General features: G+C 38.9%; 1 protein-coding gene across 6 annotated transcripts in view; it reads left to right on the top strand.

Moving 5' to 3' along the window:
* LOC137293543 (mitogen-activated protein kinase kinase kinase kinase 5-like) overlaps nucleotides 1–18,265 on the top strand; it is an 82,331-nt gene that overhangs the window by 55,939 nt on the left and 8,127 nt on the right. For all 6 annotated transcript variants that reach the window (XM_067824167.1, XM_067824165.1, XM_067824166.1 and 3 more), the window contains 2 exons: nucleotides 7,300–7,370; nucleotides 7,494–7,549. In XM_067824167.1, the coding sequence (XP_067680268.1) occupies nucleotides 7,300–7,370; nucleotides 7,494–7,549 (127 nt within the window). The remainder of the gene's footprint in view (nucleotides 1–7,299; nucleotides 7,371–7,493; nucleotides 7,550–18,265) is intronic.

The raw sequence follows: 18,265 nt of genomic DNA, 5'->3' as shown, positions 1-18,265 counted from the left end.
CCATTGTATATATTTTGTAGCGCTTTGAGCATGCCCTAGGGTGTGGAACAGGCGCATTATAAGTATGCATTTATTAAAACCTGTTGCTTTTGTCAATCAATATAAATATCTGGGAATAATCTTTTCGCATACGATGAATTTAAATTGTTGTGTCCATGACTTGGTTCGACGTGCAAAGAAAGCTACGATTTCAATTTTATCTATTACCCAGGAATGTGGAATATTTACTCCAAATATATTTTTCAAACTATTTGATGCCCAGGTACAACCCATTTTATTATTTGGATCGGAAGTGTGGGGATTTCAACGCTACGATTACTTGGAGAGACACCTTATGGCCTTCAAAAAATCTCTAGGTGTTGGGACCGCCACTACAAATTGTATGGTTTACGGTGAATTGGGGAGACACCCCATGTATATTAATTCACAAATACAATACTGGTTTAAAATTCTGACAATGCCTGAAGGTCGTCTACCAAAAATATCATATAATATGATGGTTCATCATATAATATAACATCTTGGGCATCATATATAAGAAATCTTCTGTTTTCTCATGGGTATGGACTGGTATGGATAAGCCAGGGTGTTGGGGATGTCTTTATGTTTTTGAAAGAATTTCGTGATCGAGCGGTAAATATGTTTTACCAGGAGTGGCATTTTACTCTAGAAAGTAGCTCTCGTTATGAATTATATAGAACATTTAAAACTCTTAACTTTTAACTGTAATAGAAACATATTTGCCAAATATAGGACAGGCTTGTTGGACCTAATGGTAAATAGAGGTAGAAAACTGTCCATCCCAAAATCTGAAAGAATTTGTCGTTTATGCAATTCCTCAGTTGAAGATGAAGTACATTTTACTCTTGATTGTCCGTTTCATGAAGATTTACGTTACAATTATATCCCAGAATATTATCTATCGAAACCATCATTGACAGCCTTTACTAGTGTATTAACAACTAATAATGAATCCACCCTTCGTAACCTAGCTCTCTATGTTAAGTATGCATTTATTCGTCGTAACGAGCACCTACAATTAGTCATGTCCTAATGTATATACCTACAACATGTATCACAACGCTGTATGCAACTCTCTTGTATAAGGGCCAGTGGCCTAAAATACAATAAACGATTGTCTTGTCTTGTCTTATATCAAGCTTAATGATTATTCATTTTCACCAGCAGGAGCCAGTCATATTTTAAGATAAGGTTTCCTTGATATTGGCAAAACATGCCTGGATGGCCATGATGGTTGAGCTATCATTGGCAAATGACAGATTGGGGTATTTTTGTTCTGTTCTAAGAAATGAAAGGCAAATTATGAACATGATTGTTATTCTTATCCCCTGGTTTGAAAAGGTGGCCTTTGAAATGACTATAAAAACCTAAGTATGTACCTTGTGTGGTTTGAATTTGTTGGCTTAAACTTTATCTGTGGATTACTATGTCAGATAATATGTTTTTGTCTTATATGATGTATGTTAGCAGTTATGTCCAATGTGAGTTTCTGAATTGCCCACAGCACTGTAACAAGCCTTGTTTCAAGTCCTTATGATCTCTGCAGATTACTGTTTATGTTTGGACCAGTTATTTTAGGTCAGTTTTTCAATATGTCCTCTAAAACAAATCAATCTTGTCACATGATTTTCTATCTATGCTTTCATGCACGTGCCCAGTGTTGGAAGTGCATGTGATTTTTGTGGTGCAGCAATGAAGTGTTGAACCAGGGTAAAGATACCTCAATTTGCTTGTAACTATACATAGATGGCTGAAGAAGAACTGAGACATAATGACCTGTAGCCTATTGAAATGCAGAGACAGAATGACTTGTGGGTTGTAGAAAAACAGTGACAGTATGACCTGTAGGTTGTAGAAGTACTGAGACATATGACCTGTAGGTTGTAGAAGTACTGAGACTGTATGACCTGTTGGCTGTAGAAGTCCTGAAAATGATGACATGAAGTAGATGTATTCAACCAGGATGACCTGTATAAAGTAGATGTATTGAGCCAGGATGACCTGTATAAAGAAGATGCAGGGAGAGAGGATGACCTGCATAAAGAAGATGCATTGAGAGAGGATGACCTGCATAAAGTTGGTGTATTGAGCCAGGATGACCTGCATAAAGTAGATGTATTGAGCCAGGATGACCTGTATAAAGAAGATGTATTGAGAGAGGATGACCTGTATAAAGAAGATGTATTGAGCCAGGATGACCTGTATAAAGAAGATGCATTGAGAGAGGATGACCTGCATAAAGTTGGTGTATTGAGCCAGGATGACCTGCATAAAGTAGATGTATTGAGCCAGAATTACCTGCATAAAGTAGAGGTATTGAGCCAGGATGACCTGTATAAAGAAGATGTATTGAGCCAGGATGACCTGTATAAAGAAGATGCATTGAGAGAGGATGACCTGCATAAAGTTGGTGTATTGAGCCAGGATGACCTGCATAAAGTAGATGTATTGAGCCAGAATTACCTGCATAAAGTAGAGGTATTGAGCCAGGATGACCTGTATAAAGTTGGTGTATTGAGCCAGGATGACCAGCATAAAAATGTATTGAGCCAGGATTACCTGCATATAAGTTGGTGTATTGAGCAAGGATGACCTGCATAAAGTAGATGTATTGAGCACGGATGACCTGCATAAAGTAGATGTATTGAGCCAGAATTACCTGCATAAAGTAGAGGTATTGAGCCAGGATGACCTGTATAAAGTTGGTGTATTGAGCCAGGATGACCAGCATAAAAATGTATTGAGCCAGGATTACCTGCATATAAGTTGGTGTATTGAGCCAGGATTACCTGCATAAAGTAGATGTATTGAGCCAGAATTACCTGCATAAAGTAGAGGTATTGAGCCAGGATGACCTGTATAAAGTTGGTGTATTGAGCCAGGATGACCAGCATAAAAATGTATTGAGCCAGGATTACCTGCATATAAGTTGGTGTATTGAGCAAGGATGAACTGCATAAAGTAGATGTATTGAGCACGGATGACCTGCATAAAGTAGACGTGTTGAGCAATGATGACCTCTGGGCTGTACTGGGACACAGGGATACAATGGTCTGCTTTGGCAGATGTTTGGAGTTATGGACCTGATTTCTATATATGCACACAGCTCAAACTGTATCCTCTATGTCTAATGAAGACAGATGTCGTCAACAGATGTACCACAACCAATAGTTGAATTCTGATAAATCTGTTAAATTTATCTGAAACTATTTGCAGATTTATGACAATAGTTTGGACTGTAAATTTAAATATAGTGATAACTTGTTTGTACAAGCCACAAGGGAGTAATATGTTTCCCTTACTTTGCTTGTCAGCAAATGATTTACGCATACTGATTACAAATCAAATGGAGAGGAAAAATACATTAAGATTTACTGGCTGTGACATGATCAAATATGACAAAATCAAATTAAGTGGCAAATATCAATAGCCCACTTCTCATGAGCAAACAAACTGCTAAGGAAAAAATTTTTTAGCTACTGTAATCTGCCCGATTACTGTACTGAGTTTGTTGTGTTGCTTGGCCTACAGAACACTTGACAAAGAAAAGGTCATGAAGTGTTTAGTACTCCCATGCTTGTATCAAAAGCTGATGAAAGTAATGCTTGATCAAACCTTAATTTGCATACCATAAAACATTAACTTTCACTGTGACATTTTATCATACTTTCGCTGAAACAAACTCCTGTAAACAGGATCAGCTAAGAATTCATTGTAGTATTACAAACAGGACTTGACCGTTGAAATGATTTAACATTGGTGTTGTTTACTAGAATGGTGAGAGGTTAATGTGTGTTCAAGTGTTTTTAGCTAATTGTAACATTTGCAGTCAGACTTTGTGTTCAGTGTACTCCAACTGATCTGACATCTGTAGGCTGACTAACTTTGAAACGATATGCATTCTCAGGATGTCAATGGATAGTTTCTGTGTGTAAGGTCCTCAGCAACCCATCCAAGGCGACTGTGCTTGTCGTAAGAGGCGGCTAACAGGATCGGGTAGTCACTTGCTGACTTCGTTGAGACAGGTCATCGGTTCCTAATTGTGCAGATCGATGATCATGTTGTTGATCACTGAATTGACTGGTCCAGACTCGATTATTTACAGACCACCACCATTTTGCTGGAATATTGCTGAGTGTGGCGTAAAACTCAACTCACTCACTCACTTTGTGTGTAAGGGGTAAAAACGTGTTATTGCCAGTGAGATAAGAAAATTGTGTTTGGAAAGATCCATTTGACCTGAGGTATCAGTGTTTTTAGAGTGAATATGATCACGTTTGTCTGACAATGAACTTTAAGTGTTTGCCAGTTAGAACCTGCTACTTCCTGGTTCAAGAGCTGCTGTCTTACCCATAGTGTTGACATTGTGGTGCACACAGCACACAACGTAAATGAATTCCTTTGTTGGAATATATTACCTGTTTGCATTGAACTTAGATATGCTTTCTGTGTTGCTTGTCCAGAACAAATATTTGGTTTGTATAACATGCACAGAACTAAGATATTTTGGCAGTGTTGTCTGCACAGACACAGGTATTTGGTAGTGTTGCTTGGACAGAAATAAGATTGTGATTCTTGCACAAATTTGGAAATCAATGCTTACGTATTTTGCACAAAACAAGGATATACTGGTTCTGCAGCTTACACAGAATTAGGTAATATTCGTGGTGTCACTCTTATGAAATTACCTACAGGTGTGTTCAAATGGCAAGTCCAATGATCATTGTCCTCTCCCTATGATGAAGACTCATAGATTCAAAGGGGCAGTGAGGTGGTTAAAGTGTTCACTCATCACACTGAAGATCTGGGTTTGAATCCATATAGGACAAGTGTGTGAAGCCCATCTCTGGTGTCCACTGCTGTGATATTGCTGGAATATTGCTGAATGTGATGTAAAATGCATTCACTCCATCACACACTCTCAAATACTACAGAAGTAAATGGTAGGATACCATAAGTTATTTTATTTTATACTATTATATTACGTCTCAGACAATATATTTTCTTTAAAGATTTTTATCTGCATTGAACAACAATTCCTCTCATGATCTTATTTGATAAATGTTGTTAGCCATTTAACAATTGATACAAAATGCTTAATTTGACTGAGAAATTATCATTTAAATTTGAAAAGTCGAAAAGAAATACAATGACAGCACTTTTAAGGATTCTTAAAATGTGGTTAGATTGAGATTATCTGCCCCCAATAATGTAAACCATCTTAAAACTATTCAAGTAATGGACAAATACTGCTGTCGTGACTGAATATATCCTTGTGTTCTCATTGACAAAATGGCCTATCCAGAACTGCCAAACCTCACAGATCACTGTGATAATTGGCCATCCCTTTCCATTGTGAGTATCATGTCCGCCCAGGTTACCTTTGTAGTCATCGATCAATGTTTCCATATTTAGCCTGGGACTCCTGTTATTGCTATGTACAGTAGTAACACTTCACAGCAGTATTTCCCTTGTTGCTACCAACACTTGATTGGCTAAACATGGAGAGGTGTAATTTGTCACTTACTGCTAGGGTGATGTGTATACTGTAGGGTATAGTGTTTGGGCAGATGTTTGCAGTTGGACCAAGGTCCATGTATGAGATGTGGGTTGGCTTATTGTAACACTAATGTCAATATGGTTTGGGATTATCATCAGAATCTTTTCAGTCAACCTGTTGGAGATGAATTTTATGTACGCTATTTGTAACAAAGAGGTGAAAATGTAATTTGGAAATTGAGTTTTATGAGAAAGAAAACAAATTGAGTCTTGTAAAATTGTTATTAAGAGATATAAATAGGTTTTTTTTATTGTTTTTGAAGATAATTTGTCAGTGGAGAAACTGGTTAAAGATGTCTAAAGCAACCGCCAGATCGTCTATTACAGCATCTTGACTCTTGTGGACCCTTTTCCACAGTGCATTCTTTATGATAAGATGACTTAATGTATTTTTCTTTGTCAAACTGCTACTGTGCTACCAGTAGGCCTTCTTTCCTGTTGATATATTTTTGATGTTCCAGCAGTCCGTAGGCTCAGTATTCAAAACTCCTCTAGCTGGAATCAGTGTATATTTATCTCTTTAAACTATAGCTACTCTCTGTCCATACTGTTTTTGTATGCAATTTTCATACACTGGTACATTTGAGTGTGCGTACATATTTTTATTTAAGTGTAGTGAACATATTTAGTAGTAGGTGGTGGTGGTGGTTGTGGTTACTAGAAATCGGCTCTGACAATATCGATCATGACCAGATTTCTTCGGTAACATTTTAAGACTCCCATTAACAGTGTCATAACTTATATTACAAGATACTCCTTTCAACAAATATCTACTCATAACAATTTTATTGCTGACTTTCCGAGTATCTCAAAGCAAGCGATGATTTAGGACTTCAATTATTGTCCCTATCAACATCATTAAACCTGTATACTCCTCCGACAGAATGGACAGACAAAGATGGCAGACGCCAAACAAACATGTCTGTTGTATTGAGGTACTGTGTGGATATTTGGGCATGGCTTTGTCTTTGTCAGACTGGGTTTATGACAAGGTTATGAGAGCTATAAAGATAAAACCTTGCAATTCACATCTACATGGGTATTAAACACACAATGCCCGTCTGTTGGATGTGAAAATTGTTTACATTAGCTCCACCTTAGCCAGTGATTAAGACTGTTCAGAATTGTCAAGTTCCTGATTCTTTTTCATAAGTCAGTGCTGAATATGTACATTCACCCTCAAAAGTAATGCAAATCAAGTATAAAGAATATTTGTATGTAATTTTCAATATAAAATACAAGAAATACAAACATGGTCTGATAGAGCAAAAATTGAGTAAAGATATTTCATCGGCTACCAAGACTGATGACATTACAAAGTTTTCGAAAGATAAAGAGGTTGAACAGATGTCGCTTGAGTTGACTGGAATTGTGTCAATCTTGTTTAGGGGTGGTGACACCATCAGGCTTCACTATATGCCAAAAATTCATATCAATTTAGAGTTACGAGTTTGTTTCTGTTTCGACAAAAACAAGAACCTTGTGTTTCTTATGCACAATAGTTGGTGGAAATAGTATGTTGCAATAGACTATCGCTATCGCAATAGTTGGTGGAAATAGTATGTTGCAATAGACTATCGCTATCGCAATAGTTGGTGGTAATAGTATGTTGCAATAGACTATCGCTATCGCAATAGTTGTTTCCCCCTCACCCCAAGTCCCTTGCATAAACTTCTACATGTATTGGTATATTTAAGTGAAATGTTCTGTTTGTTTCAGTGTGTCTACAGGACAGTGTATTGGCCTTCCACAAACATGGCATGCAAGGACGTAGCTTCAAAGCCAATGAGGTAATTTTAAGTACATCATGTACTTGAAGAACATCCTAATTTCTCTGACATAAAAATTATGTTACTGAGCAGTGCATTATGTCATCTTCCCATAGGGATTCATTGTGTTCATTGTTTGTTTAGGTTACGCAGGAGATATGTGATCGATCAAGGACGTTTAGGCTATTAGGATCTGACAGGTAAGTACATAAATGTCACATAACGTAGTCACAAACAATCCTCCAGTACTGGTTATGGTACATGTTGTGTCTTGTAGTACTTCTCGAGTGATGGCTCCTTTCTGAAAAAGCTGGATGTATTGGAAGCAATATCAACATTACCTGATATTGCAGGATTCCTTGATAACAGCTGTTATACTACGGATTCCTCAGAAACTGTTGTCTTACTCCTGATATTGCAGGATTCTTCAGAAACAATTGTTTACCTACTGATATTGCAGCAATATCAGAAACTTAAATTATACTACTGATATTGTAAGATTCTTCTGAAACAAGTGTTATGGTGGAGCATGGTGGGACCAGGGACCAGGCTAAAGCGCCAGGCTAGTGATCCAGCGAGCTTGACGTGACTGGTTCGAACCCACCTGTGAACGGGTGTAAAAACCTAGGAGTCATCTTTTTGTGCAGATTCTTTCAGTGTTGTTACGCCCCCTTTTATGCAGTACACAACCCTGTGCACTTAAAAGAACCCAAGAATGCATTGGTATATGACCAGATGGTGGCCACACGAATACCTGTAAGCACCTAGTTACGGTACAGGATGGGACAGCCACATTAACTTGGTGTGCCCAGTGGTTGCAAGAGTTGTATAATCCTCAGGGAGTTGAGATTGATAATTGTGCAGTTTGAGAGTGACATCCAATGATCAAGGGGAAAACAAAGCACCTTTGAGCAGGTGATCTGGATATTGGCTCTATATAGATATATAGAAATAAAAATGATAAAAATTATGCTACTGAAGTTTCAGGATTCCCCTAAAACTGTTATAAAGCTGACATTATTGAATTCTGAAGAAACTATTTCCATCCTGCTGATGTTGCTTGATTTAGAGGAACTTTTTCTAGTACAGTACAGACATGTGAAGGCTATCATCAGTGCCTGCAGACACATGATCTATTCATTATGCAAGAGTGTTACTACAAAACACCTTGGTTTCTCAGGGCTGTTTTATGTTTAGACTGAATCAATAAACTGAACATTGATGTGTTTAAGCATTCCGATTGAAGTGAGAGTTGACGGCATCAGTGTCAGTTGCAGGGTCTCCCTAGATCTATATTATCAAATAGCTAGTTAAATTTACAATGTAGGCGGCATACATTATTTAGGCAAAACTTTGACATTTCTGAAAAGATCAATGACATCAATATGTTGAGGTTTTACAAGCTTATTAAAAAGCAGCATGTTTTAATACACCATAGTGGATTTCCGATTTACCTGCTGCTAGAAGGATTAAGTGTTCATTGACCAGTAAGCTTTGAATGTAAACAAAAAAACACAAAATAGCAAATTTTTTACAACAAAAAGCTTTAAATCCTTAGTAAGGAGGTAACCATGCTGTGTCACAAGTTGAGAGCAGTGTTAAGCGCTGATTGAAAATGGAACTGAATGTGAAGCATGACATTTCAGTTGTTTACTGTCCTGCTGTCAAATCTGCAGAAATACTTGTGTTACCTCTGCTGCCTGGAGCACCATGGGGTGAATGGGGATAATTTGTAACTTTCAAGTGATTGTCGAAATACTGTTCGTAATGGAAAAGACTTTAGTAAGGCTGCAATACAAGAAGTGTTGGCTCACTCAGGCAGTGAGCAATTGACAGGTAACCTAGGCCAATTTTTTTATTACTTGGTCTACAGATTGAGTGTTGAGTCGTTAGGGAGCAAAAATAAAGAAAAGGGAGTATAGAGATGTTATGTGCACAACTTAAGTATATTTTGTTGTTTTGAGTTCTGATGATATGTGTTGTTGCCATTTGTAAAATACAGAATAGTTTCAGGGAACATTTGAAAGGTATATTTTGCTATTCTTTATGTTTTAATTATTTTAAAATTATTATAATTTTAAGAGCCTTTTTTTTTCACTTTTTTTATCACATTGGCTGGATATAATGGACAAAAAAAATATCTAGAAAACATTTATGTCATTTTTTCAAGTTTCAGGTCAGCAGATTTGTAAACGTCACAATAAGAAAAAGGCCTTCATTTATAGTACGAAAATTCACGATAAACTGTTGTTCGTGAGAGAAAGTGGATCAGTTATTTATGACTCAATAATTATCTTTGCATAGTTGCTTCCCTTTGCTGTACAAGGATCTGTTCTGTATCCAAAGTGGTTAATCAGATCTAATCACACACTCTACCTTAAAGAAAAGCGATTGAACAATCTTTAAGATAAGTCATATATATGCTTACAAATTTTTAAATAGTTACATGTATTCTGGATGCTCTATTTTTTCCCCCACTGCCCTGAAAACCAAATCAGAAATGAACCAGGTAAATATGCTGCTTTGTCAGCTTGCATTGTTTGACAGATTGAATGTCATTGATCCCCAGTAAATTATAACTTGGCATGCAGGTGCCCCCCACTGCCTGAGTCTGGTGTCAGAAAGGCTATTGTTACAGTCTCATTATGTTATGGATTGTTAGTCATGCTGTTGTTTATCTTCACTCCAGGCAGGGGGCAGGTTTCACTCATTAATGGTGTTAGGTGAATACATTACATTCTTGTCATTAATGACTATTACTTGATCATAAGGACTTTTAGTGGGACCTGTTATGGTTAATTGTCTAGTGTTTCTGTTGCCCCATGCAGAGGTTTTAAGTGTCTGCAATATCGCTGACAGTTGCAGGGTGAGGATGATTGGATAACCATGCCTCACTTGGTTTGATAAGGCGTAATAAACAGAAACCATTGACGTTACTCAGCAAATTCTCATTTTGGTGCCAACACTTACTTTAATGCAGTTCCTTTCCAAAGAATGACACAAGTTACAATAACCCTAATTTGTTTCGAAATATGAAGCTTAGTGATATATTTTTTAGTTAAGAACTATTACATAATATATGTATCTCAATTGATATTAGGAACAGACTTTTGATACAAAGTTTTTGATTGATAGAGAGACTTCTACATGTTGTTTTATGAAGGATAGAATCCTAAATGCCCATTATTTATCTTTTTACAATTTTGATTATCATATCAAAGCCAACAAGATTGTTACACAGCATTGTTGTTTATTGCCACGCATGGGATTGTTCTGTCTAGGAGGAGGTGGTGTCCCAGCAACCAAATTTTGACCTGACAAATTGAAAAGCCACTTGTTTATGATACGAACAAGAATTGGTGGTGTACAATATGGTGTGTGGAGTTATGGTGTGCATGGGTTTCTGAGGTTCTGAGTTCTAGTTTTAATCAAACTTCTGGAATCAACTTGGAATAGGATATCATGGTTTTGACAATATGTAGAGGATATGGAGTCAGTAGTCCGTTGGCAACTTCCTTTGTCAAATCCATTACTGATGTTCCCCGACATGATATTTCTGGAATATTGTGGCATAAAACCGTACTCACTCGTCCTCATTTATCATATCATATAGGTCATTTTGTAATCCTACATGTAAGTGACTTTAACATATATCATGGGGTGGTAAAACCTGACTGGACTACAAAAGATAGAATGAGTGAATGGCTTCTCCACATTGTTATTTCTGCCAAATCTGTTGGATGTTGAGGTGACATTGTGATGCTGGTGTAGCTGAACATGGAGTGATCCCGCGGAGGATATCCTCACATTATCAGCTTGATGAAAGGGTAAACCTGTTCTGTCAGGCATGCCTTGGATCGGAAGGTCAGGGTTTGAAGCCCATCATGCTACTACACAAACCATAGACATAAACCACCTTGGTGAAAGCCAAATGTACAGGTGTTACATTTATAGGTCCATGTAGATCTGGGAGTCAAACCAATAATCTTGGGTCTCAAAGCTCTGAGAGTTCATACTTGACACTTTGACCATGTTGTCATGCAGAGATTGTCCAAGCAAGACGGGACATGACACTGACCCCGCCACTTGTCTAGCCCAAGGGTTAACACAATCTGGTAACTATGAAGTTTGTGTCCACCATGTTTACAACTAGCCGACAGTTAATGAAGTCTCTGCTTGTAATCGGTCACACTTGGTCTGCCTATAATGAAATATGTTTCTATAGATAGACAGCCAGGGGATAGTCCTGTCTTCAAATCAAGTCAGGCTGAATGTCTGCAATGATTAGGTGACAATGACTTGCTACACATTGTAAATGTGATGTCAGAGGTGGTGTTTATATGGATGTGCTCTCTCTGGAGGTTTGTCAGAGTGTATCTCCCGTAGATGTTTTCTTTTTTGTGTTTGTTTTCTTTTTGGTAGATAGATTTTTAAATGCTGGTGTTAATTTCGTAAAGAGAGTTTTCACAAACAGTTTTCTGTGTGTTTGATAAGATGCTTGTTGCCAGTTTTTATTCACATCTTTTATTGAAGGGAATCACATTATTTTACCTCAGATTTTTAGTTTAAGTCACCTTGTCAATATGTAAAACATATTAATGTTAGTACTCTATTTAAAGGTCTCTGATTACATTCAGCCATTGTCTCTTGACAGTTATCTCATATCAGCAGTCAAGTCAGATGGATTTTATTTTCTTTACCATTATTCCAAACCATGTGAGTTTTTTTGAGCCTTCAGCAATATCCCAAGAATATCGCTTTGGTGACGCACATTATACGCATGTGGGGGATCTAACCCAGACTTGGGCATAATGAAAGGTTTACCACTAGGCAACCCCACCCCTATGAAGCTGAGAATCTCCAACCAAACGCCCTGGCTCACATCACTATATTGTTTCCATGCAGTTGAAGAGAATCTCTGTCCGCTGCTCCCTCCCTGTGTTGCATCATGAAAATGGGAAGGGAAAGTAACAGTTCCTGTATGGTGGCCTTCAATTAAGTTAACTTGTTTGCATCTTGTTCCATGCATACACTGCTGGGGCTAGCAAACAGTCAGTGTTATGAGCTTCAAAAATGTGAAAAGCTGCCAAGGCGGTAATGATCATGAATGTATCATTATACATTTGTTATTATTGTCACATATGCAGAGAAATAACATGGATAATTACAGACTTGAAAATAAACATTTTGTCTTTTAGCAGAATGTTGTAATGTGTAATACTCATATTACTATCATAGCAGTTGTCATGTTCGGATGTGCATTGTTGAATCATTCCACTCTAGCCCTGTTCTACTGTCTTCCTGCACACTCATTAATGTTTTAACGATCAAGGAAGGAGCCACATTTCAACATGAAATGGGGCAGTGAAGCACACAGTCAAAGCCTGTATTTAATCCCTCCCAGAAGGGCAGTCTTGAAGATGTTCAGCTAAGCATTGCATTAAAACAATATATGATGCTGGGGTTAGTGACCAAGGTATGTCAATGTCAACAACATTTTATATGTATGTTGTTGGGGGGAGGTATTCTATACATACCAGTGGAAGCAGGTCATTGATGTGTACACACAGATGACATGATTTCAAGGCAATTCTACAACAAAAACATTTCGTATAGATGACCAAGAGGCCAACTGTATAACATTTGTAGTTAAAAAGTTAAACAAAAACATGTATAACAATAATATAGTCAAAACCAGTTGATGCTGGTATGTCATGAACCACTCAAGCCTTGCCATGTACGGTTCTTGTGGCTGAACAATGCCTGCATTGAATGTGGGCCAGGAGGTAAAGTATTTTTATAGAATTACCAGACCCTAAAAGTGTAAATTAACTTAGGTAAACCCATGTTGAAATTCCCTTGCCCAATTCTCTTGCGTTTATAGCCACTTTGTTCTATATCCACGCATTCATGAGGCTTATCAGTTGTCAGCTAATACTGAACGCCTCAAAATGATTCTGTGGCATTGCTTCAGGGATGTTTCTGAGATGAAGCATGTGTCTTGATACTCACTGTTTGCAAGTGCTTGCATAATGTTTTGGGATAGTGAAACAGAAATAATTTGTTCATTATGCAGTCAGCTTGGTAGCACAGTGAAAACATATACCGGTAGTTCCTTTCATGCCATTTGTGTCTCAGTGCCACAATATTACTGAAATGTAGATAAAGAGGATTCTTAAACTCATGCACTCACTCACAGCAATATTAACAGCTCTATGACAACCACCTCTTCAAATACGGAATAGAAAAAATGGTGATTGATATGAAGGTTGATCCATCTCAGCTACTTTTGATGACACACAAGTCACTGAGTCCCACACAATTCATTCAGTCACCTTGTATGGACCAAGTCTAACTGGAATCCTTCAAAGGCCGATAGCTTATCCAGAGTATTACTATTCTTTGGTGTTGGGCATTGGTAATATAAGCCCTGGGAGCAGGGTGATAGTGAAGGTATATGGACTATCTGCTGTCAGGTAGACCACCCACAGAGAGAAAGCCTGCCCTCACACAAAGCTTTGTACAGGTCCAGTCAAGTGAGGTGTGGTATTTTAGCTCTGTCCAGAGTTCTATTGACTACTGTGTCTGTGTTGTGGAATCATTTCATGTCTAATGTTTTGGTAATGGAACTGTTTCATCATTTAGGGGCTAAGGTGGCTCAGGCAGTTGAGTTTGCTGATATAGTTGTTTCCCTTAGGAGTGCCAGGACCTGATAAGTGTAGGTTTAAATCCCAGACTTGTCTGAACCCAGACAAGCTAACACTTTAACCACTCTGCTCCTCCACAACCTTGGCAGGTATGAAATATCAGAGTTTCACAAAGGCAATATCAGTAAGGGCTCATTGGTCAGACAATATTAGAAAATGTTTAAATTCTACGAAATTATGATGCATACATTAATGACTTTTTCCAGCCACAGATCATAACCAGGATACATCTGTTCACCTTCTAGGGTGACTTTATTGTGACAAAGACTATAGACTGTATGTTCATGATCTTGTCTATAGCGGGTATTGTGGTCATGCCCTGGCTTACATTGAGTGACATCCACAGACATCACCACCTGTAGACATAAACACTTAATGACACCTGATATCATACTACCTCAAGTCTCCAGATTGCTGCAAACAGTGTTTGTGTCATTAGGACTCTAGTAATAAAGAGTTATAGCAGCATGTGGCCTTTTGTCATACCTCATGAATATTCATTTGAATACCACCAAATTATGTCTTGGGGTGCTTTTATGATAATAGACGTCAAGCTGTTTTGATTGGTTTCCACATCCTAGTTTAGTGTCTTTTAGGTTTTTCTCTTTTCATATGTTGTGAGATATTCATATAAAGTTTTATTAATAGAAGTTTTATTCTGTTCTCAAACAACTCAAGTAACAACAATTAGTAAATTTCTGTAATAGGCCTCACTAGGCTATTCTGAAGGATTCTTTATATTGTGTCTTTGTATTGTGTATTTTACATTTAATCTGTCATTGCAACTTGAAAACTATTCAGGTTCATTTGCAAGTTTGTAAATTAAGCCAGAAATATGTCTACTATCTTTTCGCAATGGATTTCCCTTACACTGTCATATATCTATGACAGTCAGAGCACTAGGAAGAATGGATCTCCCTTACGCAAACATAGATCTGTGACAGTCAGAGCACTAGGAAGAATGGATCTCCCTCACACAAACATAGATCTATGACAGTCAGAGCACTAGGAAGAACGGATCTCCCTCACACAAACATAGATCTATGACAGTCAGAGCACTAGGAAGAATGGATCTCCCTCACACAAACATAGATCTATGACAGTCAGAGCACTAGGAAGAATGGATCTCCCTCACACAAACATAGATCTATGACAGTCAGAGCACTAGGAAGAATGGATCTCCCTCACACAAACATAGATCTATGACAGTCAGAGCACTAGGAAGAATGGATCTCCCTCACACAAACATAGATCTATGACAGTCAGAGCACTAGGAAGAATGGATCTCCCTCACACAAACATAGATCTATGACAGTCAGAGCACTAGGAAGAACGGATCTCCCTCACACAAACATAGATCTATGACAGTCAGAGCACTAGGAAGAATGGATCTCCCTCACACAAACATAGATCTATGACAGTCAGAGCACTAAGAAAATGAAACATGCAACCATATTGATGACAAGTTCATATTTATTGCATAGAGCGAGGTTTCGATGTCATGGTCAAGCTAAGAGTGAATAGAACCAGACATGTCTATTAGGTGGCAGGTTTCACCTATATAGGAGTCTCTACATTCACAATTAATGTTGTCGATTACTCCTTTAGGGGCTTGCTTTTTGTACTGTAGGTTACAGCCATTGGCTTGGAAGATGGTCTTAAGAGTGAAGTGAAGATGGTGTTGGTGCCTGCTTGTTTTGTTTCTTTTAAAGTATTTCTATAGTGTTATTTGGCATTTATCATTATCATGTTTGTATCTTGTTTAGTTCTCTTTCCAAGTATATGAAATGATCAATGATAATTATTTAGACATATTCAATACATTTTCTACGCGAAGCAACACACGTTTGCACAAAAGGTTGACAAAAGCGTGGGTCATGATGCTTTTGCACAGTAGAGGTTAAGAATCGCTGGTGTAAAAATGTTGCAGTTTCATGGTCTTTTGTTGTTTTTGCTGTTTCATTAGCCAGGTAATATGTTTATTTCGCGATTGCCATGATCAGTGTTCTCTGCATTTTTCTGCACAAGCTTTCTTTGTTAAGCCTGTGAACAGCCGAGTGAATTGGAATTGGAGAATGCTGAGAATGGAATTGGTCTGTGGAACACCCACTGGTAATAAACCTGACTGTTCCTCTCATGGTCTGTAGAGCACCCCCACTGGTAATAAACCTGACTGTTCCTCTCATGGTCTGTAGAACACCCCACTGGTAATAAACCTGACTGTTCCTCTCATGGTCTGTAGAACACCCCCACTGGTAATAAACCTGACTGTTCCTCTCATGGTCTGTAGAACACCCCACTGGTAATAAACCTGACTGTTCCTCTCATGGTCTGTAGAACACCCCACTGGTTATAAACCTGACTGTTCCTCTCATGGTCTGTAGAGCACCCCCACTGGTAATAAACCTGACTGTTCCTCTCATGGTCTGTAGAACACCCCCACTGGTAATAAACCTGACTGTTCCTCTCATGGTCTGTAGAGCACCCCCACTGGTAATAAACCTGACTGTTCCTCTCATGGTCTGTAGAACACCACCACTGGTTATAAACCTGACTGTTCCTCTCATGGTCTGTAGAACACCCCCACTGGTAATAAACCTGACTGTTCCTCTCGTGGTCTGTAGAGCACCCCCACTGGTAATAAACCTGACTGTTCCTCTCATGGTCTGTAGAACACCCCACTGGTTATAAACCTGACTGTTCCTCTCATGGTCTGTAGAACACCCCCACTGGTAATAAACCTGACTGTTCCTCTCATGGTCTGTAGAACACCCACTGGTAATAAACCTGACTGTTCCTCTCATGGTCTGTAGAGCACCCCCACTGGTAATAAACCTGACTGTTCCTCTCATGGTCTGTAGAACACCCCACTGGCAATAAACCTGACTGTTCCTCTCATGGTCTGTAGAACACCCCCACTGGTAATAAACCTGACTGTTCCTCTCATGGTCTGTAGAACACCCCACTGGTAATAAACCTGACTGTTCCTCTCATGGTCTGTAGAACACCCCCACTGGTAATAAACCTGACTGTTCCTCTCATGGTCTGTAGAACACCCCACTGGTAATAAACCTGACTGTTCCTCTCATGGTCTGTAGAACACCCCACTGGTTATAAACCTGACTGTTCCTCTCATGGTCTGTAGAGCACCCCCACTGGTAATAAACCTGACTGTTCCTCTCATGGTCTGTAGAACACCCCCACTGGTAATAAACCTGACTGTTCCTCTCATGGTCTGTAGAGCACCCCCACTGGTAATAAACCTGACTGTTCCTCTCATGGTCTGTAGAACACCACCACTGGTTATAAACCTGACTGTTCCTCTCATGGTCTGTAGAACACCCCCACTGGTAATAAACCTGACTGTTCCTCTCGTGGTCTGTAGAGCACCCCCACTGGTAATAAACCTGACTGTTCCTCTCATGGTCTGTAGAACACCCCACTGGTTATAAACCTGACTGTTCCTCTCATGGTCTGTAGAACACCCCCACTGGTAATAAACCTGACTGTTCCTCTCATGGTCTGTAGAACACCCACTGGTAATAAACCTGACTGTTCCTCTCATGGTCTGTAGAGCACCCCCACTGGTAATAAACCTGACTGTTCCTCTCATGGTCTGTAGAACACCCCACTGGCAATAAACCTGACTGTTCCTCTCATGGTCTGTAGAACACCCCCACTGGTAATAAACCTGACTGTTCCTCTCATGGTCTGTAGAACACCCCACTGGTAATAAACCTGACTGTTCCTCTCATGGTCTGTAGAACACCCCCACTGGTAATAAACCTGACTGTTCCTCTCATGGTCTGTAGAACACCCCACTGGTAATAAACCTGACTGTTCCTCTCATGGTCTGTAGAACACCACCACTGGTAATAAACCTGACTGTTCCTCTCATGGTCTGTAGAACACCACCACTGGTAATAAACCTGACTGTTCCTCTCATGGTCTGTAGAACACCCCACTGGTAATAAGCCTGACTGTTTCTCTCATGGTCTGTAGAACACCCTACTGGTAATAAGCCCAAATTAATCATGCTTTATTCATTACATCACTGCAGGTAGGGGGGCTACAATGCTGTGGACCAAAACATCACCCAGTCCACCTGGTTTTGTTGTGGGCAGATACTACTCTGGATTTTGTTTTCTTATCTTGGCATTGATTTCTTCGAGCAATGCTATGTGAAGAAATGTCAAAGTCTCTTTTTTA

The sequence above is a fragment of the Haliotis asinina genome, chromosome 8, assembly GCF_037392515.1.
Source record: "Haliotis asinina isolate JCU_RB_2024 chromosome 8, JCU_Hal_asi_v2, whole genome shotgun sequence".
NCBI lineage: Eukaryota > Metazoa > Mollusca > Gastropoda > Lepetellida > Haliotidae > Haliotis > Haliotis asinina.
Note: the sequence above shows the minus strand (reverse complement) of the source record. Positions and strands in the feature narration are given on the sequence as shown.